The 16,700-nt window shown below is 48.8% G+C and overlaps 1 protein-coding gene across 1 annotated transcript; it reads right to left on the reverse strand.

Moving 5' to 3' along the window:
- Positions 1-1,391: 1,391 nt before the first annotated feature.
- On the reverse strand, positions 1,392-3,305 carry SOX14 (SRY-box transcription factor 14). Its single transcript, XM_045437128.1, has one exon. It carries the CDS (start codon positions 2,937-2,939, stop codon positions 2,217-2,219), a length of 723 nt encoding a protein of 240 aa, XP_045293084.1. The 5' UTR covers positions 2,940-3,305; the 3' UTR covers positions 1,392-2,216.
- Between the last annotated feature and the right edge of the window lie 13,395 nt (positions 3,306-16,700).

Consider the following 16,700-nt stretch of genomic DNA (forward strand, 5'->3'; position numbering starts at 1 on the left):
CCTGATCGCTCATTTATTTATCTATCTATTATTTATAGGCGTCCCCTCCTATTCAGCGCCCGTGTATGTTAATTGTGTTATACCATTTAATTCTAACATCGGTCTCAAAAGAGCTCTTAATGAGAAAAGCATATACAACACGGATCACTTTGCTATTCAGCTCAGCCAGATGGACAACTGCTAACTTTTTTTTTTTTTTTATAATGAAAATCCCCCTTTGACAAAGGGGCTCAGATGAATAGGCTCCAAATAACACCTCAAACACTTCTAATTGTTTTGAGGACAATATGCTAATCGGTGGTTTTCGGCTTTGGTGTCTGTTGACGTTTCCCTTGCACTTTCAACCACTGATTCCTTTGGAAAAGACAGAGGCAAGCGCAAAAACCCCTCAACAGCAGCAGAAAGCAGACAAATCGCTAGTCTGCCCCACACCTCCATACCGCACCACATCAAAGCCAGTGGAAAAAGCACCCGACCTACAGAAAAGCATGCATGAGCATGGCTTTGGGGGTGAGACTGAGGGGAGATAGGCATTGAGGAGCACCCTTCGATTTTGAGAACAAGTTCCGAAGAGTTGGGATGGAAGGCATCAGAAAGTCCCTTCTCCCCATGAAAAGCAGAGCAATCTTCCAGATAATATTCACCCAGTGGGGAAAGGAAAAGGCTCTCTTGCTTTTTTTGTTAAACACTAAGGGCTAAGAGTTATTTAATTTTTATGATTTTTTTTTCTATACTCCGTGCCTCCTTTTCTCTTTGCTCCCGCAGGGTCTTAGTAAAAAAGTCTCTGATAGTCCAGAGCGGGGACCTAAGATATGTTTTTCCAGGTTTCTTAAACTTGTCTTTTTAAACTTAGGAACCAGTATCGAGCCCCAAATCCCAAGAGCCAGCAGCAGTGTTCTCAAGCATCTTTTAAAAATACCAATTCCACCGGTCTTCCCCATGCATTGGACTTAAAAACACCCACCGAGGGACTCGGTGCCTGGTGCGCAACTGGTTCCCAGTAGACTGCGCTTTTCTCCATTCTTTTGGAGTTTGGTTTAAAAGAAAAGAAAATGCACCCAGATCTCAGAGGTCTGGGTCAGCCTTTGTCTTAGTTCATTCGCTCCTTGAAGTGGTCTGACCACTTTGTGAAGACGCCTGGAAGGAGTGACATCCGAGGGACGGATACCTTTGTCCAGCCTCTAAAGGCAAAAAGCGGGTCCAGAGGGCGCGATCAGGACAAATCCCAGACTTTGGGCCCCTTTGCACCTGGCCTGCAGGCCACCAGACTGGGCCCACTCAAGGCCAGCCGCCACTGCTAGAGTCTTTCTGTGCACTCTAAACCTCCCAGACCCAACTCCTCCGTCCCTGGGGCAGGGCCTCCTGACTTCAGATTTTATGCACATCAAAGGTTACTTTTTGCAATGACAGATTGTCTTTATTCAAAACGTCTTTGTTCAACAAATGAACAGAGTAAGGAGGTGAAATCCTTCTAGGTACATTTCCAAGACATCGTCAAAACATTTATGACCATTTAGGATGTTTTTATTCTTTTAATTTTTGTTCACTTTCTACTTCCTGACTTCAGAACCCGACATTCTGTCTAAAAGTAAACTTAGGTCTCTAGGAGCACTGCTTTATACAAAGAAAATAATCATGTGGGTCCCTTTGTTTTACCTTTAAAGAAGCAAACACTATCATAGCATGATTTTAAATAGAAATATTTCCCTTTCTGTAGTTTTAAACTTTTAAGCCTTTCCCCCCACACATAAAGAGCAAATGGCACCTAGTTGTGTCTGATGGCAAAACACAGAGACACAGCTAACTCTTCAGGGTGCAAAAGAAAAAATATATATGCATATTCTAGATATAGTACCAGGATCTGGGAGTTCTGGAGTCCAAAGCCCATCAGAGGAGAGAGAAGGAAACAAATAAAGCAAAACTGCCTACTTTTTTTTTGTCCAAAGGGGGTACAGTCGGAGATTTGTTTTGGGACGGTTGGGGTAAGGGCAGCTGTGTAGCTGTCATATGTTCGCAAGTTTCTGGCACCTGTCTGCGCCTTGGGTCCGGGAGGACGCCCCTACCATCCCCCTGGAAGAGAGGCAGAGTCTGGGGGTAGGGTAGCGGGCAGCAGCACGGCTGACCCGGAGGCGTCTGAGGCCCGGGCTAGGCGCAGAGGACAGGGTGCAGATCCCGCTTCCAGGCCACCCTCCAGGTCTGGCGGGCTAGGCTGGGGGTTACATGGCCGTGGCATGGGCTGACGAATAAGGGTCTATGCCAGTCTTGGTCATGCCCGGGAAGAGGATGTAGGCGACGGGGGGCTGCAGGGTGGAGGCAGACCAGGCGGTACAGTTACAGGGCACCACGTAGCCCGGGTTGGTGGGGGACGGGTGCGTGTGCGTGTGTTGGCTGGGGCAGCTGAGGCTGCCGAAGGCGCCGTTCTGGTAGCCCAGGGTGGACGCGTAGGGCAGTGCGCCGGTGGCCAAGGTGTGGGGCACTTCACCCATCTTCTGGATGGCGCTTGAGCTAAACTGCGCGGGGTCCAGCAGGGAGTAGGGCGCCGAGGCTGGCGGCAAGAAGGCCCGGGCTTTCTCGGGCGCGCTCAGGAGGCCGTCGGAGGCCCCCACGGGCAGGCCCGCCGCCTTGAGCGGGTCCGTGTCGCCCAGGTAGGGCAAGGGGAAGACATACCTGTCCTTCTTAAGCAGGTTCTTGGGCTTGCGCCGCGGCCGGTACTTGTAGTCAGGGTGTTCCTTCATGTGCTGGGCGCGTAGCCTCTTGGCCTCGTCGATGTACGGCCGCTTCTCTGCCTCGGACAGAAGCTTCCATTCAGCGCCTAGGCGTTTGCTGATCTCTGAGTTGTGCATCTTGGGGTTTTCCTGGGCCATCTTGCGCCGCTGGCCTCGGGACCATACCATGAAGGCGTTCATGGGTCGCTTGATGTGGTCTGAAGGTTTGGACATGGTCCCGGAGGCTAGGCGGGTGGGGGTGGGGAGTGTAGGGGCTCTGCAGGCGAGACTGGGCGCGGTTGTCTGTCTGCCGGTTTGTCCGTCCTGAGCCGGTTATCTGCGCTCCCCTCGCCTCCGCACCGCTGAGGGGAAGCCAGAAAGAAGCGCTAACCCCGCAAAGTTCAGCTGATCATGCCAGTCCCGGCACCCAGGCAGACCCCGGGGGGCGAGTGAGTTCAGGAAGGGCGGGGGAGGAGAGGGCAGCCGGCCGGGGGGCTGCCGGCACTGGAGGCTGGGGCCCAAGTACCGGAGTCTCTGGGATTAAGTGGCCAGGTAATTTGCTGGCGAGGGCAGGAAGCTCCTCCTTCTCCCCCTCTCCACCTTCGCCTTCTCTGGTTCTCTTCTGTCCTGTGTCTACCGCTGTGGTTCCCTCCCCCCCTCCCGTGGCTTTCCCGGAGCTACCTCGCCTAGCACAGCACCTGGCTGAGAATGCGGGGAGGCTGGTGAACGGGAGCCAAAAGCGGCGAAGTTCAAAGGCGAGGTGGGCCCGGACAGCACGCACTCTGACATAAGCGCGGGGCGGTGACTCCCCAACCTGGGCGCCAATCAGCTGCAGAGAAGGCAAGGGGGCGCACCTGCCAACGCGTCCGGGAGGAAAGAGGGAGCGCGACTAGTGGGGGCGGGGAGAGGTGTGAGGGAAAGACAGAGAGAGGGAGAGAACAGAGCGGCCGGCTCAGGACTGGGGACTCGGATTCCACATTGTTTCTGGCACTGTCAACAAATAAAACTCTTCGCGCTGGTTTCCTTTCCAGGTCGGTCGTGCAGAGCAGAATTAGGGCTTCAAATACAAAGACTTAGGGAGGGGGCTGCAAAGGGAGTGAGCTGAGAGCGCATGTTGATAAATAGGACAGCCTCGCCAGGAAATGCAAGGACAGCACTTTCCCCGTTGTCAAAGATCCTCGGAAAAGAAAAAGAATATATCAAACTCAGGTTAAAAAGCGAAATAAACTTTTCTAACCATATCCTTGGGGTCCTTTGGCGGCGTTGTCACGGGTGTCCCTCCGCCTCCGTCTGCACCCCTGCCCCAGCACGCAGCGCCTGGGCGAAGCGCTGGCTCCTGGGCTGGCACAGCGGTGCGTTCTAACCCTTTGCTGGGAGGCCTCCCGTCTCGCAGTGCAGTTTTAAAATGCTTGGAAGAGCCCGGCGACCCTCTCTTCACTTTTGTGGAGAGGCTGGGAATAGGGTTTCCATCATGATTCCTATGTCCGATATCATTATTTAGTGTTTTCAGACCTACAATTTCCCCCCCACATTTGTCCAAACCGGAAGGACAGCCTGGAGACTGGGCCTGCTCCCGGCGGGGCGTGGGGGCTTTGCCCTTGCCCCTTCTGCAGAGGCCCTAGAATAGAGTCTCAGGTTGTATCCGCACCCAGGGTCGATTTGTCCCTGGGCACCTCTTCCACTCAGCGAGAATTCAAGACTCGTTTCTTGCGTCAGATGAGCATTCTTCGGGTAAAGAGGACGAAATAACCCGCGGAGCCAACCTGCGTGCCTGTTTCCTTTGAATAATTGCCTGCTCAATGTGAAATGCCCTTGGGGGAAATATTTATTAAATGGAAACCATTGTCCCAGGCCCAGCAGGACCTGCGTGTGTTCCAGGCTTATTGGCTTTTGCACCAGCCTCTCTCGGGAGGACCGACCAGAAACAGCGCACAGCTCCGCAGGCTTGGAGGGTTTGGGGGTGGGGAAGGTAAGCAGAAATTGAGTAGGTAGAGAGAGAGGGGCTTTCTTTAGCGGGTAGTGCATCAAGTTTGAGGCGAAGGCTTTATGTCTCCTTCCTACAATTAGATCCGTGGTATTTCTCATCCTGAGCGCACTCTTCAGAGAGGTGGGCACTATGCCCCTTTTGCAGATTAGGCAACTGAGGTTGAGAAGGGCTGAGTGATATGCCAAATGACTCCAGTAGGGAGTGGTGATGCTGGCTGTATGGGATTTGAAACCCCCTAATTTGTTTTCCACCCCACATGGGGCCAGGTCTAAGAATGAGATGGTAGAGCGAGCCAAGGTGCACCCCTCCACTAGACTATGGGAGTCATCGGAATTTGCCACGCAGATAAACCTCCAGTGAGGTTTATCTTTCCGCCTGGGCTTGTTCCCCTTAGGATCTGGTCTGAGACCTGGCTTCCCTGACAATAGACGTCGCGCCAAGTGCGCCACCTCTGCCACCTCCGCCTGGACCTGTGAGCAGGTGCACGGTCTTTAAAGTCCTCTCAGCACAGCCCCAGGCCTCCATCCTGCTCTCTAACCCTGTTTTCTCTGCAAGAAGTTTCACTTAGCTTGGCGTACCAGGAAGTAGAGGCGCTTTTCAGCCCAGTCGCAGGAGGGTTTCCAAGGGTCTCAGGCAGCCCCTACTCAGGTCAGACTAGCCTGTGGACTAAGCGCTGCACGCCGAGCTTGCCAGGGATGGGAGGTCTAAGATCCAGGCAATTCGCGTTCCACTGGGCGATCTCACCAGTTTGAGGAAAGAATGACAGAAGTGCTCCTATCTGCAGAGAGCTATGGCGTCTGGCCGAGACCTACCAACTCACTCTGGAACCCTCGGGGGACACCAAACCCACACACAGACCTAATGGGCTCATGCAAACCAGCCTCTAGGAAACTGCTCCTGGAAGGGGTCCAGGAACAAGGTCGTAGACTCTTTTTTCAGCCTCCAGGCCAACTCATTCCTGTTGCTCCGAGGTCACTCGGGGCAGGCACGCGCCCTCCTTCAGTTCCTCAAATTTCCTCCTCCGCCTCTGGTCTGTGCTACTTTCTAAACATCTCACACTCCGTTCTGGTTCGTAATCCAAAACTGCTGAGCGGATTAGCACAAAGGGCAAGCAACGGTGGGGTGGCAGTTTGTGGGCAGGAAGCCACAGGACTTCCCAGGGTTCGGGAGCCCCAGGCAGCCTGGGTCAGACTGCACTGACCCTGGAGGGAGCCAGTATGCCCCTGCGCGTCTTGGCTTTGAGACTTGAACTCCGTGCTGCTGGGAGGGAACTCAGGGTTGAGGGCCGCGCTTTCCCCGCCCGGCATCCGAACGTCTCCTAGACGCACGGCAGAGTCGCTTACAACCCGTACACAGTGCTGGTTGGCTACGGGTTTATTCAAGACTCGTGAGTTCTGGGCCCTGCGCAGGAGTTCCCGTGATCCTGGAGCCTTTCACGGTGCTGTCTCCAGCCCATGCCTCTATCTTCTTCTGCGCCATCCCTCAAAGTTCTGCCTTCTCGCCAGGCCTAGACCACGGGCAGACGTCTTGGAGTGATGGCCCCTGGGGAAAGCCAGGGGCTTTGGTCACCGCTGGAACAGGTCTTAGGAAAAAAGACTCCTAAATACGCCCACTGCTTTACCCGCAGCCTGAAGCTCGGGCCGCCAGGCCACTCCCCAAAGCTGGAGACCTCCCTAGGATGCGGCCTTTCCACTGCGGCGGTTACCTAGAGAATCCGCGCACGTACGTAAAGGTACGTACACGTACCTTTTCGCAGCGCAGGTACTGAAAACGCGACGCGTGCCGGCCTAATCCTGGTATCTGCACAGCTGAGCAGCTGGGATGCTGCCAGCGAACCGTCCCTGTTCGTGTGGAAGTGGAGAGGCCTCAGAGGTCACGACCCTATCCACTTTTAGCCCCGCTCCCTCTCGTCCGGCCTCCCCACCCCCCACCCCGCCCCCGGCAAGGTCCTTCTTTGTAGGAACCATTTCCGCTCTCCTCTCTACCAACTCCTTTCCGTACTTCGGATCTCTTTGAAGGCTTCATCTCCTCTGGGGAGACTTCTTTGATTCCCTTAATGGGCTAAGACACCTTCTATGCTTTCACTCTTACACCTGCTCTATCTCCTGCCCTCTTCCCCAGCCTCGCGTGGAGCCCTGTAGCAGCCCGTGCAGTCCCCCAGACTTCGAACTCCTCGAAGGCAGTGGCGGCGTGTTACTCATCTTTAAATGCCCAGTGTCCGCACAACTCGGAGCGCAAAGGAGACGCTTTATGGTTTCCTTCTGCTCCGACTTAAACTTTTACAACAGGCCTTTCCCCGCCTTGCAGCTGCGGGGAAGATCCCAGGTGCAACCCGGTTGAGCCAAACGCGGAAGTCCCGGGCTCCCAGGCCCGCACCCACCTGCCTGGCCTTCGCGCTCTGCCGCCCTCCAGCCCCCACCTCCTCCTCTCTGGTGGGCAGAAGGTCTCTGCTCCCAGACCGCCTCCGGGACTGAATGACAGCCGAGTGCGGAGAAGAATGCGCGCAAATGGTGACTTGGAGAACGCGGTCATGGGGTGGAGGACAAGAGGGAAGCTGGCCACGCGGCTCGCGCGGGGCCTGTTTGCTAAGAGGCCAGGAGACTCATTTGCGTCGGGATCCGCGGAGGTGCGGGGCACTCACAGGACGCCAGCCCTGGCGGCTTACCGCGGCCCCTCCGGGATTCCAGAGAGTAACTGAGCGAAGTTCCAGGTTCCGGTTTCGGGGCCCTCCGTGCCGCCCGCGCTCGCTGCGCGGAGTATGAACGCGAGGACACTCAGGTGTTTACGGGTGCTATAATTCAGCCCACCCGTGAGTGTTGACAACCAAGAAGCCAACACTGAAGATAGTAAATTGATGTTGGGAGATAATGCACCTTGGTTAAATCATAAACTTCAAATTTTTCTTACTACCAAAAATATTGTAATATTTGGCATCCCTGCGTTTTACCTTTCTCCCGGTTTCAGAGACCTATCTCATATCTCTACAGTGCCCGAAAAGACCCGGGGCTCTGGTCCTATTAAGACATTTTCTGGTAACTGCGCTAGGGTCTTCCCTCCAGAAACCAGCCCAGCCCACTCGTCTTGAAGTTTTTTAAAACTCCAAGTGTCCCTCGAAGCCAAGATGGCACAGGAGGGCGCGGCTTCCACCAAGAAACAATGAGAAAGCGAACTTAACCGGGTTCCAGATGCCTGGAGCGCCTGCAACCTCACGTTTGCAACGCCCATCTGGCAGTGTGCTTGACTGGGCTGAAGGACCCTTCTGTCTCAGCACCATGAGCGCACCCAGGTAAGGAGACTTTTTGATACTTCAAACCGCCTTGCCTTAGCTGGGGGTCTGGGCGAAGCAAAGATCACGTGACTCGCCGACTTGGGGCAAATTAATAGAGGACTGCCTAACATGTACACCCTTATCCCAGAAAATGGAAGGGCGGGGGCACGGTAAGCGCTTTGAAATCTTATTCATTCATTCATTAAAAGGTTATTTATTGAGCACCTACTGTGCGCTAGGCACTGTGCTGGGATACCTCAGTGAACGAGACCTGCGGAGGTCCTTCTCCCATAGAGCTTAAGCCCAACGAAGGACGGACAAAAAACAAGAAACAAATTCTTGGGCTGATTCCCAGTTCCACCACCAAGTAGTTGCATCACCTCAGGCAAGGCTCTTAACCTGTGTGCTGGCTTCCTCACCTGTAGTGGGCATAATGGATTTTTTACTGGGACTAAATGAGTTAATACAGTGAAAGCCCTTAAACAGCGCTTGGCATGTAGGAACTGTTCAATAAATGGTCAGATGGTATGATTGTATAATTAAATAAATGTTATTTTCTGATAGTGTTAAGTGACAAAAAGTGAATCGAGGTGATGAGATGGGCTGAGGGGAGGAAGTCTCCTTTACACTGGGTGGTCAGGAACCTGAACACAAGAAGGAGCCAGCCTGATAAAGGGGTGATAAAGTAGGGGAAGCAGGAAATACCACCAACTGGAGGAGTGACTAACCAAGGGTACTTGAAGGATGTAAGGACCCTGGGAGAGTATAAGGAAAAGACTGCATGAGGTTGGCAGTGCCTATTATTCAGGGCCTTCTAGGCTCCGTAAGGAGTTTAGGTTTTATTCTAAGTGTACTGGGAAGTCACTGGAATGAGACACACCAAAATTATTTTCATAAGCCTAGAACCACAAACAAAAAATACTGTTTATGAGACACTCTATTTATGGAGGAATCTCGCCTTAAATTATGGGCCAGAAACTTTATAAACGGGCAAACTTTTATTGGCCCTGGGGTCAGCTCTTGGCAATGCCTCTGAGAATAAGGCTACTCCTACTGAATATTTTGGATTCCTCTTAGCTCTCCTCTCCCCTCAGGAAGCTGAGGGAAAAAACAAGGGATGGTCATAGGTTGTTAAGATTCCAAAACCTTGTCCATTGATATTCAGTAGATATTGACAACCTGATGAGTCCCTGACTTACTCTCCTTCCCTGTGGAGAATGCCAAGCCTCTGAGCTGGCCCTTTCTGGAGACACTGACGCTACATATAGGCATCTTGAATATCTCAGCTTGAGAAATAGAGGATTTGTATGTGAGCAAGTGATGGTTCTTAGAATTAAAAAAAAAAAAAATCCCAGTGGTTATAAGAACAGAAAGTACATTTTGTGCTAGAATAAAAGTCAAAAGAACGTCAATGTTGTATGCTTCTGCCTTGGGTTTTATTGCATTCAGGTGTTTCACATGCATTAGGGCTCCCCCACCTCCATTCTTCTGATGTAAGAATCCTTGGTCAGCTTTTATCATAAATAATACTCTTTAAGGCTCTGTTTGCCTAATGCAATCGGCCAAGTTATTGGAGCATACATTCTCTTGCCAATTTTATCACAAATTATGTGCTGCAGAGGATAAGACCAAACTCTGGCAACAAGCCCCAATCAAGGATCAGAGTAACAGTTCCTCTTTTTGTACCTACCTCTGCTCACAACCTAAATAGCAGGATATATTGGGGCACTGAGCATTTGCAAAAGGTGCTACGTTAAGCATGTTTATTTTCATGTCCTTATTTCTTTAAAGCATCATTTTTACATGTTCTGAAGACCAACAATCCTTACTATTTTGATACTGAAGTCACTGAAATATTTGTTGAGTAAGTTGATGGTTAAGTTGATGGGATTTCAAGACCTAGGTCTCCCAGTTATTGTGAGGCTTTGGGCAAATTTCTTGACTTCTCTTGCCCTCTATTTTCTCCTCTGAAAAATGGGGATAATAATTTCACCATGGCCGGCTGTCAAACCTGGAATTGCTTATCTATTGGTGTAACGATTACTCCCCAAACCCTAGTGGCTTAAAACAACAAATTATTATTATCTCCTATGTTTTTTGAGGGTCAGGAGTCCAGGATCAGCTTAGGTGGATGGTTCTGACTCAGAGTCTCTTAAGGGAGTACAATGTAAAAATTGCTGGGTTTGCAGTCATGTGGAGGCTTGGTTGAATTGGAGGATCTGCTTCCAGGCTCACTCATGGGGCTGTTGGTGGGAGGCCTCAGTTTTTTACCACATGGGCCTCTTCCTAGGGACTGTTCATGACATGGCATCTTGATTCTCCCTGTGCAAATGATCTGACAGGGACCAAGACAGAAGCCTGGTACAGTGTGGGAAGAGACTGCACAAAGATGCAAATACCAGGAAGTGGGATCACTGGAGGCTGTCCTGGGGGATAACCACTGCAGGCTCCAACTGGATAACTGAATGGGAAGAGCTTTACAGGAATAAAACGCTATAAACCTAAGTGACACACTGATTGTGTCTTCCAGACGTGATCCCAGATGACTCTTGGCAGAATTGTGCAGAGGGCCCCCGTTTTGTCTTGAATTCTATCACTTCTGTCTTACCAGTACACATTTGGCCTTGCTGGGGTTGGCTCTTGCTCTTTTCCCAGTTTCTTTAACACCATTTTGCTTGTCAGCATTTTCATCCCCAAACTGTGTCTTGTTCACTTCTGTCCTCTTCTTGGAGCTAACATGCTCACTAGTTATCAAGGCGCCAATAAGGGCCTCAAAAAGCTGGATTTAAGGGGAGGGCTGCTGGAGGCCCAGGTCAGTGTGGCTGTCATGGGGCGATGTTACCAATACTGTTGAGGGAGCCTCTGCAGCACCTCTGAAATGATACCACTTCACTCTCTGTTTGCTCTTTAGTTAGCCCTGATCCTGATCAATAAAGTGTGAAAATATCTGTAAGTAAAAAATGAATTAGCGCTCAGTTGATGAGGAACCAGTACGTTGAAAATTAGAGTATGCTGATCAATTTTTCTTTTTTGTTATTTAAATTTTGTTTTAATGAAATAATATCATCACTTAATTTAAAAAGTCAGAAAAGGGGTGCCTGGGTGGCTCTGTGGGTTGAGCATCGGACTCTTGATTTGGGCTCAGGTCGTGAGCCCAGGGTCCCCAGGTTATGCACACTGTGCTCTGTATTGTGGAGTCTGTTTAAGATTCTTTCTCTCCCTCCCCCCGCTCCTCCCCCACTAAATGCTCATTGGCATGTGGGCTCTCTCAATAAATAAATAGTCAGAAAGTACTAAAAACCGGTAAGTCTCCTGCCTTAGGAAACTCCTGCTCTTCACAATCCCCAAAGAGCCTCTTTCCAAAGACAGTAATTTTCCATTCTTTGAGAACCTCTACACATCTCTGTTTCTAAAAAATGTGCAGACTGTTATTTACTGGCCTGATAGGAGAAGGTAGTTCTCTGACCCCACCCCCATGCCATCTGCTTTCCCTCTACCTTCTCAGGGGAGTTCTGTTACAGCCTTTTTGGTTCAATTAACAGTATTTACATTATTACTATACAAATATTCACAGTTGGGCATTGTAGTGTATTATGACTAGTTTCATGTACTTGCCACAAATTGTCCTAGTCCCCCACTACTTGGTTTGCTTTGTAGCTGTTACTGATTCTCCATAATTGTCCCCCAGACCCTCACACGATTGCACACTAAGTCAGCCATGTTGGGAAGTCTGTCATTCTAGTCTCTTGGAGACATCCTTTCCTTCTAGGAAAGTCCTTTCCTTCTAGGTTGACTTTCCTAGCTTCTGTCTCTCACATCTTTCCTGTTCTCATTTACTTTAAGGTTTAGTTGGAGTGTACCTTCCAGTGTTTTCATCAGGTTGAAGAGATGGCATGATAGCAGCATTGCTTAACATGAGTCTTTTCAAGTCCTACTGCTGCAGTCTGGAACAGGTGCTTCTCTGCCTGGTGCCTGGGGTCTCCCTTCACTTTCCCAGTTTTGGAGTTCCAGTTTTTGTGTCCCATCTTAGCCTCTAGGGTTTATCCTTCATGTTTTTGGGTTGCAGGGATGTCCTGTATTCACTTTTGCTCTTCCCCTTGGCACAGAGCCTGACATGGGGCTGTATCTCACGAACCAGGAGATCATGACCTGAGCCAAAATCAAGAGTCTGATGCTTAAACTACTCAGCCACCCAGGCGCGCCCTGATGCAAAAACTCCTTATCTGCATTATTTTATTTAATACTCAGTAAGCCTAGGTGGAGAAATCTGTTATTATCCTCATTTTAAAGATGAGGAAACTGAGACCTAAAAATGTCAGACAGGATTTGCCCATAGTCACAGAGCTAGTAAGTGGTGGATCCAAGATTTGAACTCAGGTATTGTCTGACTCAAGAGTCCTCCTTTTGCTATCCTAATCCTCTCAGCACAAGCATGGTATGAGGCAGAAGGGAGACTGTGTGGATCCTTGAGGGCTATATCTTAATAGAAGGCTCCTTAAACAGGGGTCTTGACTGTCTTCCTTCAGGAAAGGATGGGAAGGATTGCATAGACTGAGGGGAGGGAAGGAGGTAGGTCAGGTGGGGAGGTTTGTGCACTGGGGCAGGTGTGGGGATGGGATGCAGGACTCCATATGAACTGGGTAAAGGTCAAGGGTTAGGTGGACCAATTCATGGTATCACTGGATGTTAGAATGAGGGGCTGGCAATCTATCAGATGGGCAATGAAAATGGTAGGCTTTGGAGGTGAGGAGTGAGAGGTTAAAAATGGGACTTCATGAAGTTCAGTATGAGAATGTTATGTAGATGGATGGGAAGACATTGGAAGTTACTCTGTACTTATTTACTGTCTTTATTTATTCTGGGTAAACATTTGCAATGTCTCTGCTAATGCAACATTCATGTCAATAAATTCCCCTAAACTCGTACTTTTATCAGAAAGCAGTGTGTCTAGTCTGCTGATGAGGACTTATTTTGGTTTGTTATTATGGTTTTAACCAAATATATCTTGCAGCAGTTCTTTGCTAAAAATATTTTTAGGTTTGTACTTACTATGCTGTGGAGTGGATTGATTCCCTTATCAACCTAGGTTTAAGAGCTAAATTCAGTAGGATAATTTTAGCAATGATTAGTCTTCAAATAAATCAGGACAGTCCATTTATAATCCTAGGATTATAATTTAAAAGGTAATCTCAATCCTTGTATTCTGGGGTACTTATCACACGCTGAGATTCTTTGTTTATTAATCTCCACAATAGACACAAGATGAAGCCACCTTGGAATGGCACGGCAAACGTCACTTATGTACATGCACGTCATGGGGACAGGATTGGTACATAGGTCTTTCTAATCCTAGTCTACCATACTGCCTTGCTGAAATACTTGTTTAAAGATGTTGAAACATAGGGCATACTTATTAGATATATGAAGATGGATTTGAGCTAAGTAACTAGGTCAGATATCTTGAAGTTCTTCTGTGGCCCTGATTGGTGTTACCGACCCTGTACTCATTGTAGACTATCCTATCATTTATTCTCTGATTTGCAACATAAAATCTGTGACAGAAAATGCTCACTGGTTAGCCAACAGTCATTCCCCCTTTTCTTCCTGGTTAATCAGACCTTGATTTTTTTTTTTTAACCCAGTGCTCAGGGGTTGCTTGATTAAACCAATAATAGACTCTCTATCTGCTTGCCAGGGATGGGTTTAAAGGTGGGCATGTGACCCAGTGTGGCCAATGAATTGAAGTCTGCTCTGGGGTGGGATTCTGGGAAAAGTTTTCCTTGATTTTCAAAAGAGTTGCACAGGAGGAAATGGTGCCCAATTTTTCTGTTTTGGGATGATGTTGTTGGCATGGTACCACTTCACACCTGGGACTAGGGCAGCCTCCTTGGGACCATGTAGGGGATGGGTGAAGAGAAAAAGTTAGTAAGATGAGGATGAGAGTGGGAAAAGGGAAGGAATCTGGTTCCTTGAGGGCTTTGTAGAGTTGTTGAATAACCAACTTTGAAACTCAACTTTGAAGCTTCTTGATATGCGAGAGAATTTCTTTTCCTTATTAAGTCCTTTCTGGTTAGTTTCTCTATTGGTGTAGTCAAAGCTCCCTATGTGATAGCAAAGTCTCCCTTGCTTACTTACCATTTCAGGTTTTGTCTAGAATTGGACTTAGCTGACTTTCTATAACCATAGCTAAGCTTTTACATGCAGAAGCTCAAGTTCTTTTGGTATGCACATCTGAACCTTCTTTTTATGGATTCTATTCAACTATACTCTATTTTCATACACTTTAATTTAGTAAAATTGTGATTATTTTTACTGACCAGTTCCTTTGAGTTGGCATTCGCTTGCTGTATAAAATAACCTTTCAGTTTTTCAGTCTAGGAGGACTAGGATGAGCTGGGCTGAATTTCTCCCTGTAATGATCTTGGAACAGTAAATACTGCTCTTCTTCAACAGCTGTTGGGAAATACAGTGTTGGCCCCAATGGGACTCGGGGTCTGGAGTCACACACACATTGTGGATTCTCAGGTCCTATCCTGAGTCCTGTGGTTCTGCTGATCTTGCCAGCCCTCTTATAGCTGCATAGCTGAGAATTTCCTTTATTCATCTATGGTTAAGAACATACTTTCTTTTTTTTTTTAAATAAAAGATCTTAATGTTTATTTATTTTAAGAGAGAGAGAGAGAGAGAGAGAGAGAGAGAGAGAGAGAACGTGGGGGATGGACACAGAGAGAGGGAGACACAGAATCTAAAGCAGGCTCCAGGCTCTGAGCTGTTAGCACAGAGCCCAACACAGGGCTAGGACTTACAAACTGTGAGATCATTACCTGAGCCAAAGTCGATGCCTAACCAACTGAGCCACCCAGGCACCCTGAGAACACACTTTCTTAAGGTGTGCTGTGCTAAAGCTCCATCTCACCTGTGAAGTCTCTGAGCATCTCTCCATGTCCAAACTTGGTTGGTTCTTCCCATCTTTTCCACTGCTCTCTTGGCTCATAGGGAACTATTGAATTGGTTTTTTTGAGTACCTTTTTGAATAGGGGAGGGGCTTCCCTTCTGGCCATCTGCCACCTGGAGGGGTTGAAATTGTTAGATGGTTGGTTTTGTTTTGTTTTGAGAGAGAGAGAGAGAGCAAGCAGGGGAGGGGGAGAGGGGAAAGGGTGAACGGGGAGAGAGAGAGAGAGAGAGAGAGAGAGAGAGAGAGGATCTTAAGCAGTCTCCACACCCAGCATGGAGCCTGACATGGGGCTCAATGTCATGACTGTGAGGATCATGGCCTGAGCTGAAATCAAGAGTTCGTTGCTTAACCAACTGAGCCACCCAGGGGCCCCTAGATGGTTGGTTTCACAAAGATGGTGAGCCAGTTGAGGCAGGGAGGACCTGGGAGTGCTCTCAGATTGGTGACACTGAGCAGGATTCAGCTTACTCTCAGTTCCCTGGTCACTGAGGTAGAAAAACCCCACCAATCCCCTCTCCAGGTAGGACTAAATTTCCCCTCCTTTTCCCATGTGTCTCACTTGTCCCATGCTTCCTCTTCCTCCTCTTTCTCCTGTGGGGTCTAACTTTGTTTCCATTAGCAGAAAAACCTCCTTGGGAAAAAATCCTCAGTCTTTTGCTTTGAGGTACTTGGTCTTTGTAGTTGCTTTCCTAGGGAGTGGCTCTTACTACTGTGGGAGTGGGTAGGGGAAAGGAAAGACCTGGGGACACCACTGAGAGAGGAAGGTTGAGGGAAGTGTGCTGAAACACAGGGAAGTTGCTAAGGGAAATAACCTTGCCACTCTTACATGACTCTGTCTTTAAAGTAAATTTCAAATGTCTATTTGAGCTTCAGTTTTCTAAACTGTAAAACAGAGATAATACCACTTTCCCCATAGGTTGATGTGAGGATCAAAAATGAAATCTAGGCAACAGACCCAGCATGGAACCAAATAGAAGCAGAACAAAGTGTTATCATTTCTCCATTATTCCTCTTCCTCACTATGGCTCCAAATAGCCTCTTATTCTGAAGTTAAACACGTTACATCTGCTCCATTGCATTGTGTACACCTGAGTCACATGACCAACCTGGCTATCAAGGAGGCTGGGAATGACAGTCATTGTTTTGAGCAGATATGTGTTGTCCCAAATATTCTGTTACTGTGGGAGATGAGATGCTGGGGACAGCCACTGGTCTCTGCTGTTAACATTCTGGTGGCTTTCTCTTTTTTTGTTCCTCTTTCTTTTCCTTGGGCACAGAATTTTAACAAGGAGTTAATAAGAACACCTTCACTAATCAGGAATATATATCTCACCCTCTTGCTGGCAAAACCTACCTTTTACTCTAGAGGATAAAAATGACAAATATACACATTCATAGCCTCCTTTCCATTTGTAGGTAGGTAGAGGGTGTCTGCTGAGAACTTCAGGGAATGATTTTCTTCACTAAATGAAAAATAAACTGTATTGGACATTGCTTGTGTACCGTTTCAAAATCCCCTCAGCCCCTCTGCTGGGGTGACCAGCTCTGTGTAAGTCAGTGCCCATCTTTGCAGTTGATAGGGTCTCATCTGGGCCCAGGCAGTATAGTCCTTACTTCCTGTTTTAGAGGTCCTCTGATGCTGCAGCCCTGGAAATCCATGGAAACTCTGTTCTCTGCCCTCATATAAGCATAACCTGGTGGTGTCAGGGGAACTTAATACCTGTGGGGCAGACCTTGGCCACTAGGAGGTCAGAGGTGATAAAGCCTTTCTCCTTTTGTCTCCTG

Source organism: Leopardus geoffroyi, chromosome C2 (assembly GCF_018350155.1).
Source record: "Leopardus geoffroyi isolate Oge1 chromosome C2, O.geoffroyi_Oge1_pat1.0, whole genome shotgun sequence".
NCBI classification, from domain to species: domain Eukaryota; kingdom Metazoa; phylum Chordata; class Mammalia; order Carnivora; family Felidae; genus Leopardus; species Leopardus geoffroyi.

Bases quoted from the DNA above. Each gene is read 5' to 3' on its own strand.
- SOX14 (XM_045437128.1), bottom strand. From the start codon at position 2,939: ATGTCCAAACCTTCAGACCACATCAAGCGACCCATGAACGCCTTCATG.